General features: G+C 39.2%; 1 protein-coding gene across 3 annotated transcripts in view; it reads right to left on the bottom strand.

The window, feature by feature from the left end:
• Positions 1-15,408, bottom strand: part of EEF1E1 (eukaryotic translation elongation factor 1 epsilon 1) — a 41,413-nt gene extending 26,005 nt beyond the window's left edge. For all 3 annotated transcript variants that reach the window (XM_019419791.2, XM_019419790.2, XM_053904917.1), the window contains exons 1-3: positions 15,286-15,408; positions 9,616-9,816; positions 3,317-3,412 (exon numbers count right to left, since the gene is read on the bottom strand). In XM_019419791.2, coding sequence (XP_019275336.1) covers positions 3,317-3,412; positions 9,616-9,816; positions 15,286-15,372 — 384 coding nt within the window. In that variant the 5' untranslated portion in view covers positions 15,373-15,408. The remainder of the gene's footprint in view (positions 1-3,316; positions 3,413-9,615; positions 9,817-15,285) is intronic.
• Positions 15,409-17,295: the final 1,887 nt, after the last annotated feature.

The following is a 17,295-nucleotide window of genomic DNA, read 5'->3' as shown; positions in this document are numbered from 1 at the left end:
CTCTCAAGATTTACAACCTAAAACAGGAAACACAAAGAGGAAGAGATTGCTAAGTACTACTGATCTCAATAAGCATCTAGTTGTACGATGTATTTGCTAAGAGCTGCGAGGTGTACATGATATGACATGACCTTCTTCAGTCCCCTTATTTTGCCTGAAATGGAGTCTTACCTCTTCTAAACATAAGGAAACATCTGTCCCACTTTATTCTTGTTGTATCAGTAATGACTAATAATTATTAATAACTCTCCTTTCACTGTCAAAGTGTTGTTCTGGATGAGAAATCCTATGATCATCCTACTTAAATGCAATTATTTATATTCAAACTTATCATTAGCTTTCTGAAGCAATGAAAATTCCCTTAGATAGCTAAAGCCACCCAAATCCTGCAGATATTTTTCTGACAATTTGATGATTCTACATTTTACTTTACTCCATCTGCCTCTTTAATTGTTCACATAATATTCTGACCAGAAATTAGCCCTTTGCTTTATTCAATAATTCTCTTCCTATAAAATGGTCTTATTTCTTTGAAGAGATCTACAGTTGCTTGAAAACAAGCTTTATACTTCTTTTATGTCTCTCAAGGATAGTAAAATGGGCACATACAATAAACTCAGTTTAAGTATCGTCGTGAGAACACAGACTATTAGGCTGAGTGAAGGACCGTACCTAGGCGGTTACCGTGACGATGTTACAGAACTGAGCACAATCCCTCAGGGATCTTAGAGGAACAATGCTTAATAAGCCAAGTAAATCAACTGAGGAATTAGAGCTTGAGCAGGGCGTGAAGAAAAACTATCATACATTATAGTATTTGACAGCATACGAAGGGCATCCCCACACATTGTGACACTTGCAGCAGAAGACAGACTTTGTCTTGGCCCTTCCAAAACCCAGGCGGTCTTTGCACAAAGCACTAGTTTCCTTCTGTATAATAAGAGGGTAGTACCACTAGTTCCGTCTCCTTTATCTGAGGTACAAGGAGAAAATATACATAAAACTGAAAAATACAGAGAAATATGTTAATTACATTCGTCAGTGTTCGTGGAGGGGAGTGTAGACGGTACGCACTTGGGAGGCATTATGTCTGACAGCGGTGTTATAGTTACGAATTGCCGTAGTCTCTGACTCAAGCAGCTTACGATTTGAAAGAAATTTTCCAAGAAGAATTACAGTATAAAGTGAAACAAGCCAGAGCTGAGGGAGGCTGGGAGGCACAAAGAGAAACCGAGGAAAGAGCACTTCAGTAGGCTTCAGGAGCCTGAGGGGGCCTCACCAGGAAATCAGTGCTGTAGCCGAGTGACCCTTGGTGAAATGTGAGCGAATCTGGGAGGAAGATAAGGGCTGGGCCCAGGCAGCAAATGAGACGAGCAGAGTGAGGGCCCTGAGCAGAGGGGGCGCAGGGCAAGAGACCAGGGAGTATGTTACGGCCGAGAGAGAGAGGCATGTGGGGAGAATGATGGCAATGAGGCCAGAGGGTCAACATGAAGAAGGGGCTCCCGTCCGGGCAGTGAGGAGCTACTTCATTATTTTGAGAAAGAAAGACACATTCATGAGAAAAATCGCTCGGGTGGCAATGAAGATGGACTGTATGAGAGGAGACTGCTGGCAGGAGGCCATTTCAACAGCACTGACAGGAGATAATCAATTCTGGAACTAGGGCAATATCACCCAGGATCGCAGCAAGATGTATGTGAGAGGCATCCCGGAGGTGGAAACAAAAGAACCTGATTAATTGGATGCACGAGGCACGGAATACAGAAAATGGGTTATTTTTTTCCACAAGGAAGAAGATCGGTGTTGGGAGGAAGTTTCAGGGGGAGATAGACGTAAGGAAGCCCAAATTCTGGAGCCAAACTGCCTGGTTTCCAGACATGGTTTTGCCACTAACAGTGTGATCTCAAAGAAGACATGTGACCTCTCTATGCCTCTCTTACTTCATCTGTGAAATGGGGATAATAATAATAGTACCTACCTGATAGGGCTGTTATAAGGATTAAATGAGTTAACACTTATGAAGAATAGAGAACACAGTGAGTTCCATATAATTGTAAATAAATTTAGGATGGGAAACAATTTAAAGAGATTGACCAGATAAAGGGAAAAATGGCAGATATGAGGAAGAAAGGATGTAACATTTGACAAGATCCAGAAATAGGGCAGGAGGGGGAGTTCAAGTAAGAGAGCAGAAAAGGGAGACAAGAGGGATGCATGCATGGGGGCGGGGCAGGGGGGCTGGAAGATGGGGGAAGATGAGGGCATTCAAATCAATAGCCTCCACCTTATGGCTGAAAGAGGGAGGAAGGCTCCGAGATAATGAAGACAAAGGAGGGGGGAAAAGGAGGGGTTAAGGAAAGCGCTAAGGGTCTGGAAGTATGCCTAGCAGGAATGAAGAGCTGATGCAGATGAGAGCCCGGCTGAAACTGAACAGTATAAATTCACAGTGGCACCAATCTGTAGCTTTGTGATTTCTCCCACAGACCTCAGCCTGGACAAGGACACAGGATGGAAGCATTTATTAGAACTGACCAAGAGGTGGGGATTTACAGGGAAAGGGTGGTGAATGTACAGTGGAGCAAAGAAGCTGAAGACACTAGTAAGAGTATTTGAAGTTACACAAAAGGAGATCCAGGTTGGATGGAGAAAAAGTACGTAGGTTTGGAAAAAGGGAAGGGATCCAGTTGCTTCAGATAATGACGGGATGAGTAAGAGATTAAGAGCTAAGAAGTAGAGGTTGTACAGAAGACGTGGTACTGGAATTAAGAATTAGAAGGAGGGGCACCTGGGTGGCTCAGCTGGTTAAGCATCCAACTTTGGCTTACGTCATGATCCCACAGTTCAAGGGTTCGAGCACTGCATCGGGCTCTGTGCTGACAGCTCAGAGTCTGAAGCCTACTTCAGATTCTGTGTTTCCCTCTCTCTCTGCCCCTCCCCGGCTTGTGCTCTCTCTCTCTCTCAAAAATAAATAAACATTTAAAAAAAAAAAAAAAAAAAAAAAAAAGGAATTAGAGAGTTGGGAGGGTGATGATGGGGGGCTAGTCCAGGCCATGATGACAGTCAAGTCTACGGAATGGCAAGAGAAGTAGCTGCGAACAGGAGCAGAGACAAGAACAGGAAGCAAACAGGTCAAGGAACAGGAAGCTACTGCATTTGATGGATTATGTGGAAGGAATATGTGCATAAGGTACTTTGTATAAAAAAATTCATTTTTATTTGAAAAGGTGAAATGCAAATTTGATTTAAATTCAAGACAAATAAAAAAATCATTCTGAACATTACAGAGAAAAAAGCTAACAACTATTCAAATACTCACTATAAAGCGATGGAGTCCATAGTACAACAGGATATCTGCTAAGGTAAAGTTATATCCTGTAAGGTAGACTTTATCTTCAAGATACGAATTAAGATCCTAGAAAAAACAAATAAGATATTAATCTAAAAAGCAATAATAATCAAGTCAACTACCATATCATTAGATTTGGAACATTTAGAAGACTATTCGAAAACAAAACACTGACTTTTAATTTTTTAATTTCTGACATTAATAGACTCAGATTCATTCAAAAGAACCGATCATAAACCAATCACCTCATTTTGAAAAAATAGGGTAAACGTTATTAGTCTTATTTTAAAGAAATAAAAAAACATTAAAAATGTTATTCAAAACACCATCTATGTCCATTTCAAAGGCACACATTTTTTCCCCCCAGGGTTGGGGAGATCATTTTGTAAATTATGATGTTAGATTTACTTTTTCCATCAAAATATAAAAAAAACTCTTCAATAATTTCTCTTAAGAGTACTATATAATTTACTGGCTTGCTGTATTTTTTATATATGCATATTAAAAAGTTTTAATTGCAGTAGAATCATGTTATCACCTTAACCACTTTTAAGTGTAAATATCAGGAATATTCATACTGTTGTGTAACCAATCTTTGGAATTTTTTCATCTTGCAGAACTAAAACTCCATCCTATATTGACAGATATATTTAGAACTCTGCATCCCAAGGCAACAGAATATACTTTCTTCTCGAGTGCACATGGAACATTCTCCAAGATATATCACAACATACTGGGTCACAAAACAGTCCTTAGGAAGTGTAAAAGAATTGAGATCATAGCATGCACACTTTCAGACCACAATGCTATGAAACTTGAAATCAACCACAGGAAAAAGTCTGGAAAACCTCCAAAAGCATGGAGGTTAAAGAACACCCTACTAAAGAATGAATGGGTCAACCAGGCAATTAGAGAAGAAATTAAAAAATATATGGAAACAAATGAAAATGAAAATACAACAATCCAAACACTTTGGGATGCAGCAAAGGCAGTCCTGAGAGGAAAATACATTGCAATCCAGGCCTAACTCAAGAAACAAGAAAAATCCTCAAAAGAAAATCTAACAGCACACCTAAAGGAAATAGAAGCAGAACAGCAAAGACACCCCAGACCCAGCAGAAGAAGAGAAATAAAGATCAGAGCAGAAATAAAACAATATAGAATCTAAAAAAACTGTAGAGCAGATCAATGAAACCAAGAGTTGGTTTTTTGAAAAAATAAACAAAATTGATAAACCTCTAGACAGGCTTCTCAAAAAGAAAAGGGAGATGACCCAAATAGATAAAAGGGAGATGACCCAAATAGATAAAATTGGCAAAGATGAAGTCAAGCTTTTGCTTTTTGCAGATGACGTGATATTATACATGGAAAATCCGATAGACTCCACCAAAAGTCTGTTAGAACTGATACATGAATTCAGCAAAGTTGCAGGATACAAAATCAATGTACAGAAATCAGTTGCATTCTTATACACTAACAATGAAGCAACAGAAAGACAAATAAAGAAACTGATCCCATTCACAACTGCACCAAGAAGCATAAAATACCTAGGAATAAATCTAACCAAAGATGTAAAAGATCTGTATGCTGAAAACTGTAGAAAGCTTATGAAGGTAATTGAAGAAGATATAAAGAAATGGAAAGACATTCCCTGCTCATGGAGTGGAAGAATAAATATTGTCAAAATGTCAATACTACCCAAAGCTATCTACACATTCAATGCAATCCCAATCAAAATTGCACCAGCATTCTTCTCGAAGCTAGAACAAGCAATCCTAAAATTTGTATGGAACCACAAAAGACCCCAAATAGCCAAAGTATTATTGAAGAAGAAGATCAAAGCGGGAGGCATCACAATCCCAGACTTTAGCCTCTACTACAAAGCTGTAATCATCAAGATAGCATGGTATTGATACAAAAACAGACACATAGACCAATGGAATAGAATAGAGACTCCAGAATTGGACCCACAAAAGTATGGCCAACTAATCTTTGACAAAGCAGGAAAGAACATCAATGGAAAAAGACAGCCTCTTTAACAAATGGCGCTGGGAGAACTGGACAGCAACATGCAGAAGAATGAAATTAGATCACTTTCTTACATCATTCACAAAAATAAACTCAAAATGGATAAAGGACCTAACTGTGACAGGAAACCATCAGAACCCTAGAGGAGAACGCAGAAGAAAAACCTTTCTGACCTCAGCTGCAGCAATATCTTACTTGACACATTTCCAAAGGCAAGGGAATTAAAAGCAAAAATGAACTATTGGGACCTCATAAAGATAAAAAGCTTCTGCACTGCAAAGGAAACAATCAACTAAAGGCAACCGACGGAATGGGGAAAGATATTTGCAAATGACATATCGGACAAAGGGCTAGTATCCAAAATCTATAAAGAACTCACCAAACTCCACACCCGAAAAACAAATAATCCTGTGAAGAAATGGGCAGAAAACATGAATAAACACTTTTCTAAAGGAGACATCCAGATGGCCAACAGGCACATGAAAAGATGCTCAACGTCACTTCTCATCAGGGAAATACAAATCAAAACCACACTCAGATATCACCTCATGCCAGTCAGAGTGGCCAAAATGAGCAAATCAGGAGACTACAGATGCTGGCAAGGATGTGGAGAAACGGGAACCCTCTTGCACTGTTGGGAATGCAAACTGGTGCAGCCGCTCTGGAAAACAGTGTGGAGGTTCCTCAAAAAATTACAAATAGATCTACCCTATGACCCAGCAATAGTACTGCTAGGAATTTACCCAAGGGATACAGGAGTCCTGATGCATAGGGACACTTGTACCCCAATGTTTATATAGCAGCACTTTCAACAATAGCCAAATTATGGAAACAGCCTAAATGTCCATCAACTGATGCATGGATAAAGAAACTGAAATTTCTATACACAATGGAGTACTACTTGGCAATGAGAAAGAATGAAATATGGCCTTTTGTAGCAATGTGGATGGAACTGGAGAGTGTGATGCTAAGTGAAATAAGCCATACAGAGAAAGACAGATACCATATGGTTTCACTCTTATGTGGATCCTGAGAAACTTAACAGAAGACCATGGGGGAAGGGAAGGAAAAAAAAAAAAAAAAAAGAGAGGGAGGAAGCCAAACCATAAGAGACTCTTAAAAACTGAGAATAAACTGAGGGTTGATGGGGGGTAGGAAGGAGGGGAAAGTGGGTTTTGGGCATTGAGAAGGGCACCTGTTGGGATGAGCACTGGGTGTGGTATGGAAACAAATTTGACAATAAATTTCATTAAAAAAATAAATAAATAAAATAAAACTCTGTCCTATTAAACAACTCCCCATCTCCCCCACCCCAGACCCTGGCAACCACCATTCTTTCTGTTTCTATGCACTGATTACTTTCAATACAGCATATAAGTGAACTCATAGAGAGTTTGTCTTTTTATGACTAGCTTATACTTAGTATAATAACCTCTTACATGAGTCAGAATTTTCTTCCTTTTGGGGCTTGATAATATTCCATTGTTTACATATACCAAATTTTGTTCATCGATTCATCCATCAAAGGACCCTTGGATTATTTCCATCTCTCAGCTATTGTCAATAATATTGCTATGGACATGAGTGTACAAATATCTCTTTAAGACCCATTGTGAATTATTTTGGGTATATATCCTTAAAATAGAATTCATATGGATGTTTTAGCTATAAAGACTCTCAAGGTTGTCACCTTTAGACTAAAAAACTACAATTAAATAATATTTTTGATTAGTGATATAAATCAAATTGTCCCTACCACATTACAGAATTTCACATATTCAGATAGTCACAGAACTAATGTTTGATGTTCATTTCCTTTGTTTTAAAGTCTTTCCCATGCCATTGCCAAACTTTATCAGATATTTTCCCCCTACAGAGTTCTGAGTTTTGTTTTCCTAATTAGTTTTAAACTTCCTAATAATATTGAAAAAGTGGTATAATAAACAGCTATATATCCTCTTTCTAGATTCAACAAATGTTAATGTTTTGCAATGCCTGCCATTTTGAAATTCTGTATTACCTTATTTGTGAGCCATTTAAACTTACAATCATGGTTTTAGCCTGAAATGGAACTCTATAGAGAGTAAGAAGTAAACCCTTTCATAATATTCTATTAGCAAAAGTTTTAAAAATAAGTAATACAAAGATAAATAGCCCATTATAAAACTGGGCAAAGAATACATACAAGCAAATTTTTAAAAATCATTTAAATTCAGGTACAACTATATGATGCAATACTAACAGGTTATCAAAAAGGTAGTATAAATGAATATTTAGGGACATGAAAGATATTCAGAACTCACTGTCAATGAACAACAAAAAAACAAGTTACAGTGTCCAATAGCTACCCACTTTTAAAATAAAATGCACACATGTATATACAGAAAGGAAAAGCATGGAAAGAGCACAAAAGGAGTTCAATAATATCTGACAACTAAAGTGTTAGTAGCAGTTCTCTCTTGGTGGGACTATAAATGCTTAAAATTTTTTTCCCTTATTTGTATTTACTAAATTTCTTTAATAAGTATTTACTGTCTTTAAGATAAAAACACTATCACGAAATAGCAAAAAGCAAAGCAAAACAGAAGACAACACTTTCTCATCTATGCTCATATGGCCAAAAATCACACTGCAGTCCATTATACATACATTAGTCTCCCTACCAGTCTGCGTTCTGTAAGGACAGGGGCTGTGTTCTTACAGCCTACCCTTAATGGGTACTGGATCACAAGCCCTTAGAGCTGCATCTGACACATCACTGTAGGTACAGATTAGGAAACTATGGCAGGGCAAGGACAACCAAGTCACCTATCCCCTTTTACATTTCAAAAATGGTAGTATCTCTGGTCAGATTCTCTGGATTGGAATTTCAAATACTATTTATATATCCCAGATACACCGTTTTGGTGGAATTACTTCCATGTGCCTAATACCAAATCTCTGAATACAACTTTGGACTTATAAACCCAATTCAGTGAAATCCTGTTCATACCTTTCAGAATTAAGTACTATTACTATCCTTTCTTCTGGGAAATTACAAGAGATAGTTACATTTGCCTGAAATCTCACATTCACTGCGAGAACAGACATGCTTGCTTCCCTTTGGAAATGCTGCTGAGCACGGCAGAGGCCAGCAGGAAGGGTCAGTGTGGATATTAAGCATGAATAGTTGATCAGGATAGCACCTATAAAGAAACAAGGCCTGAAATCTACCAGTTCTCTTGATGATATCTATCAAGAATATAGTTTAAACCATTTCCCCGAGTGATAAATGAAAAGCTTTTCGTACTATGAGAACTTCTTACACAACTTACACTACCAATTTATATAATGGGAATAAAATTAGAAAACAGAAGGGATTCCTGCAGTGGTATGTGGTTGTCTGGATGATTTCTAAGGATCCTTCAAATTCTAAACTTCTATAAAAATTTTTTAACCTGCTTTATTTTTATGTAATTAATAAAAAATATCATTTGGAATTAAAAAAAAATTTTTAATGTTTATTTTTTTTGGGGGGGGGAGGGGTAGAGAGAAAGGGAGACACAGAATCTGAAGCAGGTTCCAGGCTCTGGGCTGTCAGTAGCAAATCTCATGTGGGGCTCAAACCTACAAACCAGGAGATCATGGCCTAAGCTGAAGTTGGATGCTTAATTGACTGAGCCACCCAGGTGCCCCACAATGTTTTTTATTATTGGTGATTCTGGAGCCATCTTCAGTTTATACCTTATATCAATAGATTCTTTTATTCTGATCTAGCTTCTTTGGAAAGAAAATACAAATCTTAAAACAATACGTCTCAAGGGAAAAAATGTGGGCTTTCTCAGATCAATCTAACAGTGTTTTTTAGTAACTCCCAAAGATTCTGATTCCCTTCTTGCCCTTGCAAAGTACTTTACTGCTGAATGGAGAAAATAAGTATTAAGACATTAAATAAAAATCATGCAAGTAATTGTTGACTATGATGAACGTTATGAGAAAAAGGACATAGAATAAGGACCTACATCTGTTAGAGAGAGAGAGGTGGCTGAGAACATTTCTGAGGAAGGGGTATCTGAGCTGAGATCTGAAGGCGGAGGGCTGGTGGACTCTTACCAGCACAGGTAATAACAGGTACAAACTACCCTGAGGCAAAAGGAAGCAAGAAGGCCCATAGCTTCAGCTACGGAATCTCAGGGGAGAGAGAGCTTCCTGCTATTAACAGGTCACGCATTTATTTTAGCCTTTACAGCGAATCACAATACCTTCAACAGAGTGCGGACATCGTCTTTACTGCAGTGCCCATCCACTCGAGTTACCCTGTACTCCAACCACTGCTGAACTACTGCTTTTTCTTCTGCGGTGCTCCCAAGCAAATATTCTTTGTTGGCCTGCTTGACAAGATGGGCTGCTATAGTAGTCAGTCCTGTTAGACTTGGACCGTTGTTTGTTTGAAGAACGGGAATCTTAAAAAGAAAAAAATTCTTCAGATAAATTTCAAAAACAAGTACCATCATGTTTTTAAGTTCTACGTATCAAATCCCTCACTGGTTTTTCAAGACAATCTAGGATTCTACTCTAAGGTACTAAATTATATACAAATGAAAATCAGCAAAATAGTTGTTCTATTATTTACAATTTGGTAACAGATGTTTGGAGTAAAACTCGTAGTAACATTGCAAAAATCAGTATGTTTCTACATAATTTATAACTGTGCTTATACAAGAGGAAAAAATGGAAAGCCTAATAATACTGCATTAATTTCAATCAAGGTTACCAATACCCTATTTTAGCAAGATGAACATACTTAAATAAACCTGACTTCTGTAATAACAAAAAGATACAATTATAGTAACACTCACTTAATGCTGATGTAGTTACAACCACCAAATGAGATCTAGGCTGCTTTTAGTGATATGTGATCTTAATATAATTAGCGATCTCATTAACTAGGTATGGACTGTGATGGTGACTTGGTTGCTATGAATTGCATATCCATCAATTCTGGAATTATGAGAGTAAGGTCACTGTTGGCCAATATCTTATATTTTTAAAAACATTCTAAAATATAATTGGGGCCAATGATAATAGTCTGGGCTTCAGGTAATCATCTGAAAAATAATACTGTTTTTGTTTCCCTTATTAGAACAGTAATACAAAAGGTCAGCTTATAAGAAATTGCTAATTAATTTAAATGTTTTTGATGTACAACCAAGCAAAGACCTATGAGAAATTTAAAAGAAAATGGGGAGGTGGGGTGCTTGGGTGGCTCAGTCAGTTGAACATCTAACTCTTGAACCTGCTTGGGATTCTCTCTCCCCCTGTTCCTCTCCTTCTCTCTCAAAAATAAATAAACTTAAAAAAGAAAGAAAGAAAGAAAAAGTATCACCTGATGGGGAGACTGACCAATTACCCAAAAACAAGCATACAAGGGCACCTGGGTGCCTCAGTCAGTTAAGCGACCAACCCTTGATTTCAGGTCAGGTCATCTCAGGATTCCTGAGATCCAGCCCTGTGTCAGGCTCCTTGCTGACAGTGCAGAGCCTGCTTGGGATTCTCTCTCTGCCTGTCTTGAGCTCACACACACACATGCGCGCTCTCTCTCTCTCTCTAAGTAAATAAACATTAAAAAAAGTATACAATCTAAACAACCCAAACAAACCAAACAAGAATATCTTCTTGGGAAGATGGCTGCTTTTTCCAGTCACTAAATAGTATCTGTACTTGTAAAGTGATTTACACTTTGTGGGACACTTTCACGCTCACATTTAGGTCAACAGGACCCTGTGAAGTATATGGAGAGATTAACATTATCAGATACAAATTCAAAGGTTACCTCCTAAAAATTAAAGTAACAAAAGGTACTTTCTGGTTTCCCACTTCCTTACCTACTTCCCATTCACTACTTAGCTCCTTGAAATTTCACTTTTGCCTTCATACTCAAATGAAGCCTCTACCTCTAAGATCACTGATAATATCCTTAAAAAAAAAATGCATGGAGGGGCACCTGAGTGGCTCAGTCAGTTAAACATCTGACTGTGGCTCAGGTTATGATCTCACAGTTTGTGAGTTCGAGTCCTGCACCAGGCTTTTTGCTGTCAGCACCTCTGGGGTTGCTGGTAATGTTCTATTCCTTGACTGTGTTGTTACCTACCTGTGTTCACTTTGTGGCAACTCATCAAGATTTATTCACTTTTCTGAATGTATGTTATATTTAAAAAACAAAACATTACAAAACCAGAAAAAGAACCTGCAAACAATGACTGTGTGTGGGGAAATGACATTTAATTCTAAAGAGGATTATTTGTAAAAATATATTATCCACAATCCCACCATGCTAACTCAAAAAATTCCCAGTTACCTTCTCATTTAATCACTACATCTTCTAAGTTGGAAAGTAATTTCATCATCATCTTACAAAGAATCAGGGTCACCTGCTTTGTAATGGCAAGGTGGATAATGTCAGGGTTTGGATAAAGTAAGACTGACTTGTAAAGTCCATTCTCTTTCCTTTATACAGCCTGAAGTACACAAATCTTGCATAGCTGCAATCATGGGGCACAGGCTATTTTCATATTATTCTTAGAAGGCCATGGTTTTCTAAGTAATCACCATCAGTGGCTATATAAGTAATATTCCAATGTGCTGATGTACCATAATTTAATGAACCATTCTCCCAAAGCTGGATCTTTGGATTGTTTTCAATTTTTTAAAAAAAATTTCTTTAAATAATCTCTACACCCAACGTGGGGCTTGAATTCATAACCCTAAGAGATTAAGAGTCATATCCTCTACTGACTGAGCCAGCCAGGTGTCCCTGGATTTTCAATTAAACATTTTTTTTTAATGTTTTATTATTTTTGAAAGAGAGAGAGAGAGAGAGAGAACGCTCAAGTGGGGGAGGAGCAGAGAAAGAGGGAGACACAGAATCTGAAACAGGTTCCAGGCTCTGAGCTGTCAGCACAGAGCCTGATGTGGGGATTGAACCCATGAACCACGAGATCATGACCTGAGCCTAAGTCAGACACTTAACCAACTGAGCCACCCAGGTGCCCCTGGATTGTTGTCAATTAAAAAAAACAAAAACAAATTTTTTTATGTTTATTTATTTTTGAAAGAGAGAGACAGAGACAAGAGTGCAAGGGGGGAGGGGTAGAAAGAGAGGGAGACACAGAATCTGAAGCAGACTCCAGGCTCTGAGCTGTCAGCACAGAGCCTAATGTGGGGCTCAGAACCCACGGACCATGATATCATGACCTGAGCTGAAGTGGGAAGCTTAACTGACTGAGACACCCAGGTGCCCTGTCAATTTTTAATTATACTAGTCCCCTCTTATCTGTGGGGAAGATGTTCCAAGACCCCCAGTGGATGCCTGAAACCATAGGTTTGGATAGTACCAAATCTATGCATACTATGTTTTTTCCTATACATAAATACCTATGACAAAGTTGAAGTTATAAATTAGGCACAGGAAGAAATTAACAGCAATAACTAATAATAAAGTAGAACAATTATAACAATATAATGTAACAAAAGTTATGTGAATGTGGTCTCTCTCTCTTTCTAAATATCCTATTCTACTATACTCACCCTTCTTGCAATGATGCGAGATGACAAAATGCCTATATAATTAGATGAAGTGAGGTGGACAGCATCAGCATTGTGACATAGTGCTAGGCTACTCCCGACCTTCTGACATAGTGTCTATTTCTGGACATGACTAACCATAGGGAACTGAAACTGCAGACATTGAAACTATGGATGGGGAGGTGGTACACAGACAGGTGACTAATGTATAATTGGTAATGGTACAGAGAATGCCTTATTGCTTGATGTGGAGAATGAAGGCAGAAGAAAAAAATTAAACTTTCTTACAACTTACAATCCATTGACAATCCTTGAGAAAGGCAGAGTGACCTTCCTCTAGAAACTCAACTGCCTTGATGTTAATACTGTGCTAAGGGGAAAAGGCAACCTAAGCTTAACATTAGCCTAATCTCCAGGAACCTGTAAGTCTCACAAAAAAATTCCTTTGGAAACTTTCTTTATCTCTACCCCTCCTCAAAGATACATGTTACCAATCATCTTCCAAGCATGTGGCCCACTGATATACATCTGAAGGGTCTCAGAAGGTTTTACTGGATAGTAGTAAATGACCTTTTCCTAACAACAGCTAGCCCCTCCAGGTCCTGGAAACCTTGATTCCAAACCCCTTAGAGACTTACGCTATCCCTAACCCCCTCCCAAATTGAAAGTATATAATTAGCCACTCCTCACAACCCCAGTGCAGCTTTCTGCCCAAGGGTCCTGTCCCTGTGCTTTAATAAAACCACCCTTTTTGCACCAAAGACATGTCAAGAATTCTTTCTCGACTGTTCGCTCCTGAACTCCAACTTTTCATATCATTGCTGGCTTACTGCTGTCAGCTGTCTTCCCCCAAAATGACTGAATCTTTTCATATAATCCCAACCCTTTCCCCAAACACACAAATAGAAACTTTCAATAGCTACCCTCTGCTAAGACAAAAAAAAAAGTTTCAATTAAAATAAAGTAAAAAACCATACTCTGAACTCCAAAGCCCTCACAATTGCCCTCAAACTATAATTTTGGGCTTACTTTGCATTGCAGCACTTTTCATATTGGTCTACTTCTTGCTCCAAATTTCCCAATCTTTCATAATTTTGGTCTTACACACTTTCCATAGCAGCTTTTCTGTGAAGTTTACAAATCCAATCTCACAGTTAAAATTAACTTTCTCCTTTCACATTCCTCAACGTTTTCCTCCACTTAGTATATATTCCATTCTGCCCTAAATTGCCAAAGACTGTTTCTCATACTAGATAAGCCTCCAAGACTCACGTCTTGGCAATGTTCTCTAAAAAACAGAAACCGAACTAGGGAATAGTGGGCGAAGGGAAGGGATCAGCAAGAGGCCAGAGGAAAACGCAACAGCAGGCCTTTTGTCTCCAATGTCTACTTTGCCACCAATCAATGGGCTGATCTTAGGCAAGTCCCATGACTTTTCTAGGCTTCAGGTTAACTTATGTATAAAAACTACACAAGGACTGCTTTTTACCATGGACCAAACTGAGGAACACAAAAAGAAAAGCGTCACATGGAAAAAATCTCAAAGGGACGAAAAATGTATTTATCCAAAGTTGTCTGCTTACAATCATTCCTCTTTTCTAACACATTCCATCCACGTCAAACAACGATGTTTATGAAACACAAACGTTCTTCAACGCCCTGAGAAATCGGAGTCCTTATACCTTCCCAGTCAATTTCATACCCAGTACCTTTCCCCTTCATTTTCTGCACGCTGCACACTGAACTTGAAAAACAGAAAAATCTTCCTTGAATCTCCTAGATTGTAGCAAAACCAACTATGTATTCTCTCAGACATCTGCGCTTCAATGTAGCACTTTTCACTTGTAATTAAAACAGCAGCAAAGTTTGTCCACCTAGAAAAAAACCAAGCTTCCGGAGGAGGAAGGAGTGAGTCCGTCTCAACCACTGCTGCATTCCCCAGCTCCAGCACAGCGCTACCTGGCATCCTGTTAGCTCTCTGGAGTGGCTGAATGACACTGAATGAAAGGTAGTGTTCTAGTTAATGCTGTCACTGAATGCAAACGCGGGGCCTCCAGACTGGACTCTTTGAGGCCCTTTCTCGCTTTCCCAGAACGGGATGACGACAATTTCCCAGGAGAAAACGTTCAGGCTGAACCCGAACTGGGGAGGTTCCCCTGCACCCTCTAGGAGCCAGGGCCGCAGGGGGAGACCGAGAGACGCCAGCCGGTCCTGCGGCGCAGACACGTGGGGAGAAGGAAAGCCGCCTCCTCATTCTGTCCGCCTCTGCCGGCCACCCCGTCCTACCTGGGCTCAGCAAGCCCCGCTCCTGTCCACCTCTCCCCCTCCGCGCCGCCCCCGTTTCTCACCTGGCGCTCGCCCTGAGCGCTGTATTTGTTCCCTTTACTCAGTCCCAGGGACTTCTCCAGCAGCTTCAACTCCGCGGCCGCCGCCATCTTCCGGCAGGAGCTCTTGGCAGGGGCGGGACCAGAACAGCAAGGATCTCCTGCATTGGCTGGGAGGGAAGGCCCGCTCCCACCAATGTCACCATCTATTGGCTGAACGCAAGGGGGGCGTGGAAGTCTCGCTGAGCGCAGAGGCGGGGTCAAGGTAAGGGGCGGGGCAGAAGGATGGGTGTGAGACAGGTGGAGAGGTGGTAGCAAACACCTGTGTGAGGTCTTGGAGCTCCCGAGCTTACTGGCAGAGCCGGGCTTTGCTGTAGACGGAGTCGGCAAACTTCTAGACAGCAGGCTGCTTTCCTGGCTGCCAGAGTTAACTGGTTAGCTGATTTGGCATGCTAAGAGTCTTTTTATGCATAATTGGAACCAAGATTTACTTTAGTTTGGCTTAGGAATCTGTGAATTTGAACAAATTGAATAGCAAAGAGTTCACAATCTATGAGGAGTTTCTAACATGGTGTTAGTCATAGGAATTTTAATAGCGTCGTAATGCTGTATTGGAAAAACTAATTTTCCGTCTGTCAATCTACAGTTTAATAGTAACAGTAGAAATATAAATTTAAAGACTATTTATAGAGCACTGGTATGTTAGATAACATCAAGCAATTCCTATGGCCCAAGAAAATCAGCCATTAATAGTTTTAATGAGCTTTATTTGCCATGCCACGAAGATAAAGTGATGATGTAATTTAAGTAGCTTTTGGCATGTAAATAAGCAATGCAGTGACGTTTCCCTCCTGAGCCGCTATATTCTTACATCTTCAAGACAGAAAATGGGTAGCATATGTTGAAGCCTTGAATTTCCAAAAGATTTCTAGAAAGATTTTTTTTTTCCAAATTGAGTGAATAAACAAAATTTATGTCAGTCTGAGAAAAATGGAAAAGAATTACTACAAGGTAGTTCACTAAATCAGAAATATGGAAGTTTCATGGAGAGTGCTGTCCCTGTGTGACACCTTCCTTACTCCAAAATACTTAATGAGTTAACACTGGTAGCAGAATTAAATGTAGAGAAAAGAGAATTTGGCCAAATCAACATAAACAAAATACAAAAGAAATTCTGGTGTAAGTGGATTGTTGTACATCTATTTTCTCTTTACTTTCCAAAATACAGAGAATTGAATGACTATTTCACTACTTCTAAAAAGGTCAGTACTCTAAGAAAATTCACATGATCTATTTTCAATATTTAGGTTCAGTTTCTGTTTATAATGAAACATTTTAAAAAATCCCACAGTTAAGGGCGCCAGGGTGGCTCAGTCAGTTAAGCCTCCAACTCTTGATTTCTGCTCAGGTCATGATCTCACGGTTCCTGAGTTCAAGCCCTGCCTCAGGCTCCTCACTGGCAGTGTGGAGCCTGCTCGGGTTCTCTCTCCCTCTCCCCCGCTCATCTTGCTCTCTTGCTACAATAAATAAATAAACTTTAAACAATAAAAAAGATGCCACAGTTATGTGATTCTAGTGGATGGTGTATTTAAAATAAGGCTTGATCTAAATTACCTGAACTGATGATTTGAGTTCTGGGATAAAAATAACTGAATGGATATTCCCCTAAATGATAGACGTGAAAGTTTTGGGAAGTTTGAGTGGATAATCGGGTAGAATATCATCTTTTAATTTATGCACTTTGATTTTAATTATTGCGGATAGATTTGTAATTGAAAAGAAAATTTGTTTTAATGTAGAAAGCTTCCCTTCAAGCCCTGATGACTTTTAATACTGGATGTCTTTTTACTCTCTAGTATTCTTACTTTTGTGTGGATATTAATGACTGGGGGAGAAAATTAACTACTGCAGGGCTCCTGAGATGAAAAGGAAGGGAGGTGGTGACACATAAAAAGAGGCAAATTTAAACCGGATTTCAGGAGCCCAAAGATTCTGTTCTCTATTCAGCGCTGTTTATGTCACTCTAGGCAGGGA

The sequence above is a fragment of the Panthera pardus genome, unplaced genomic scaffold (genome assembly GCF_024362965.1).
Source record: "Panthera pardus isolate Hobbes unplaced genomic scaffold, ASM2436296v1 HiC_scaffold_17, whole genome shotgun sequence".
In the NCBI taxonomy this organism is placed as follows: Eukaryota; Metazoa; Chordata; class Mammalia; order Carnivora; family Felidae; genus Panthera; species Panthera pardus.
The sequence above is the reverse complement of the archived record's forward strand: the minus strand, read 5'-3'. Positions and strand labels throughout refer to the sequence as shown.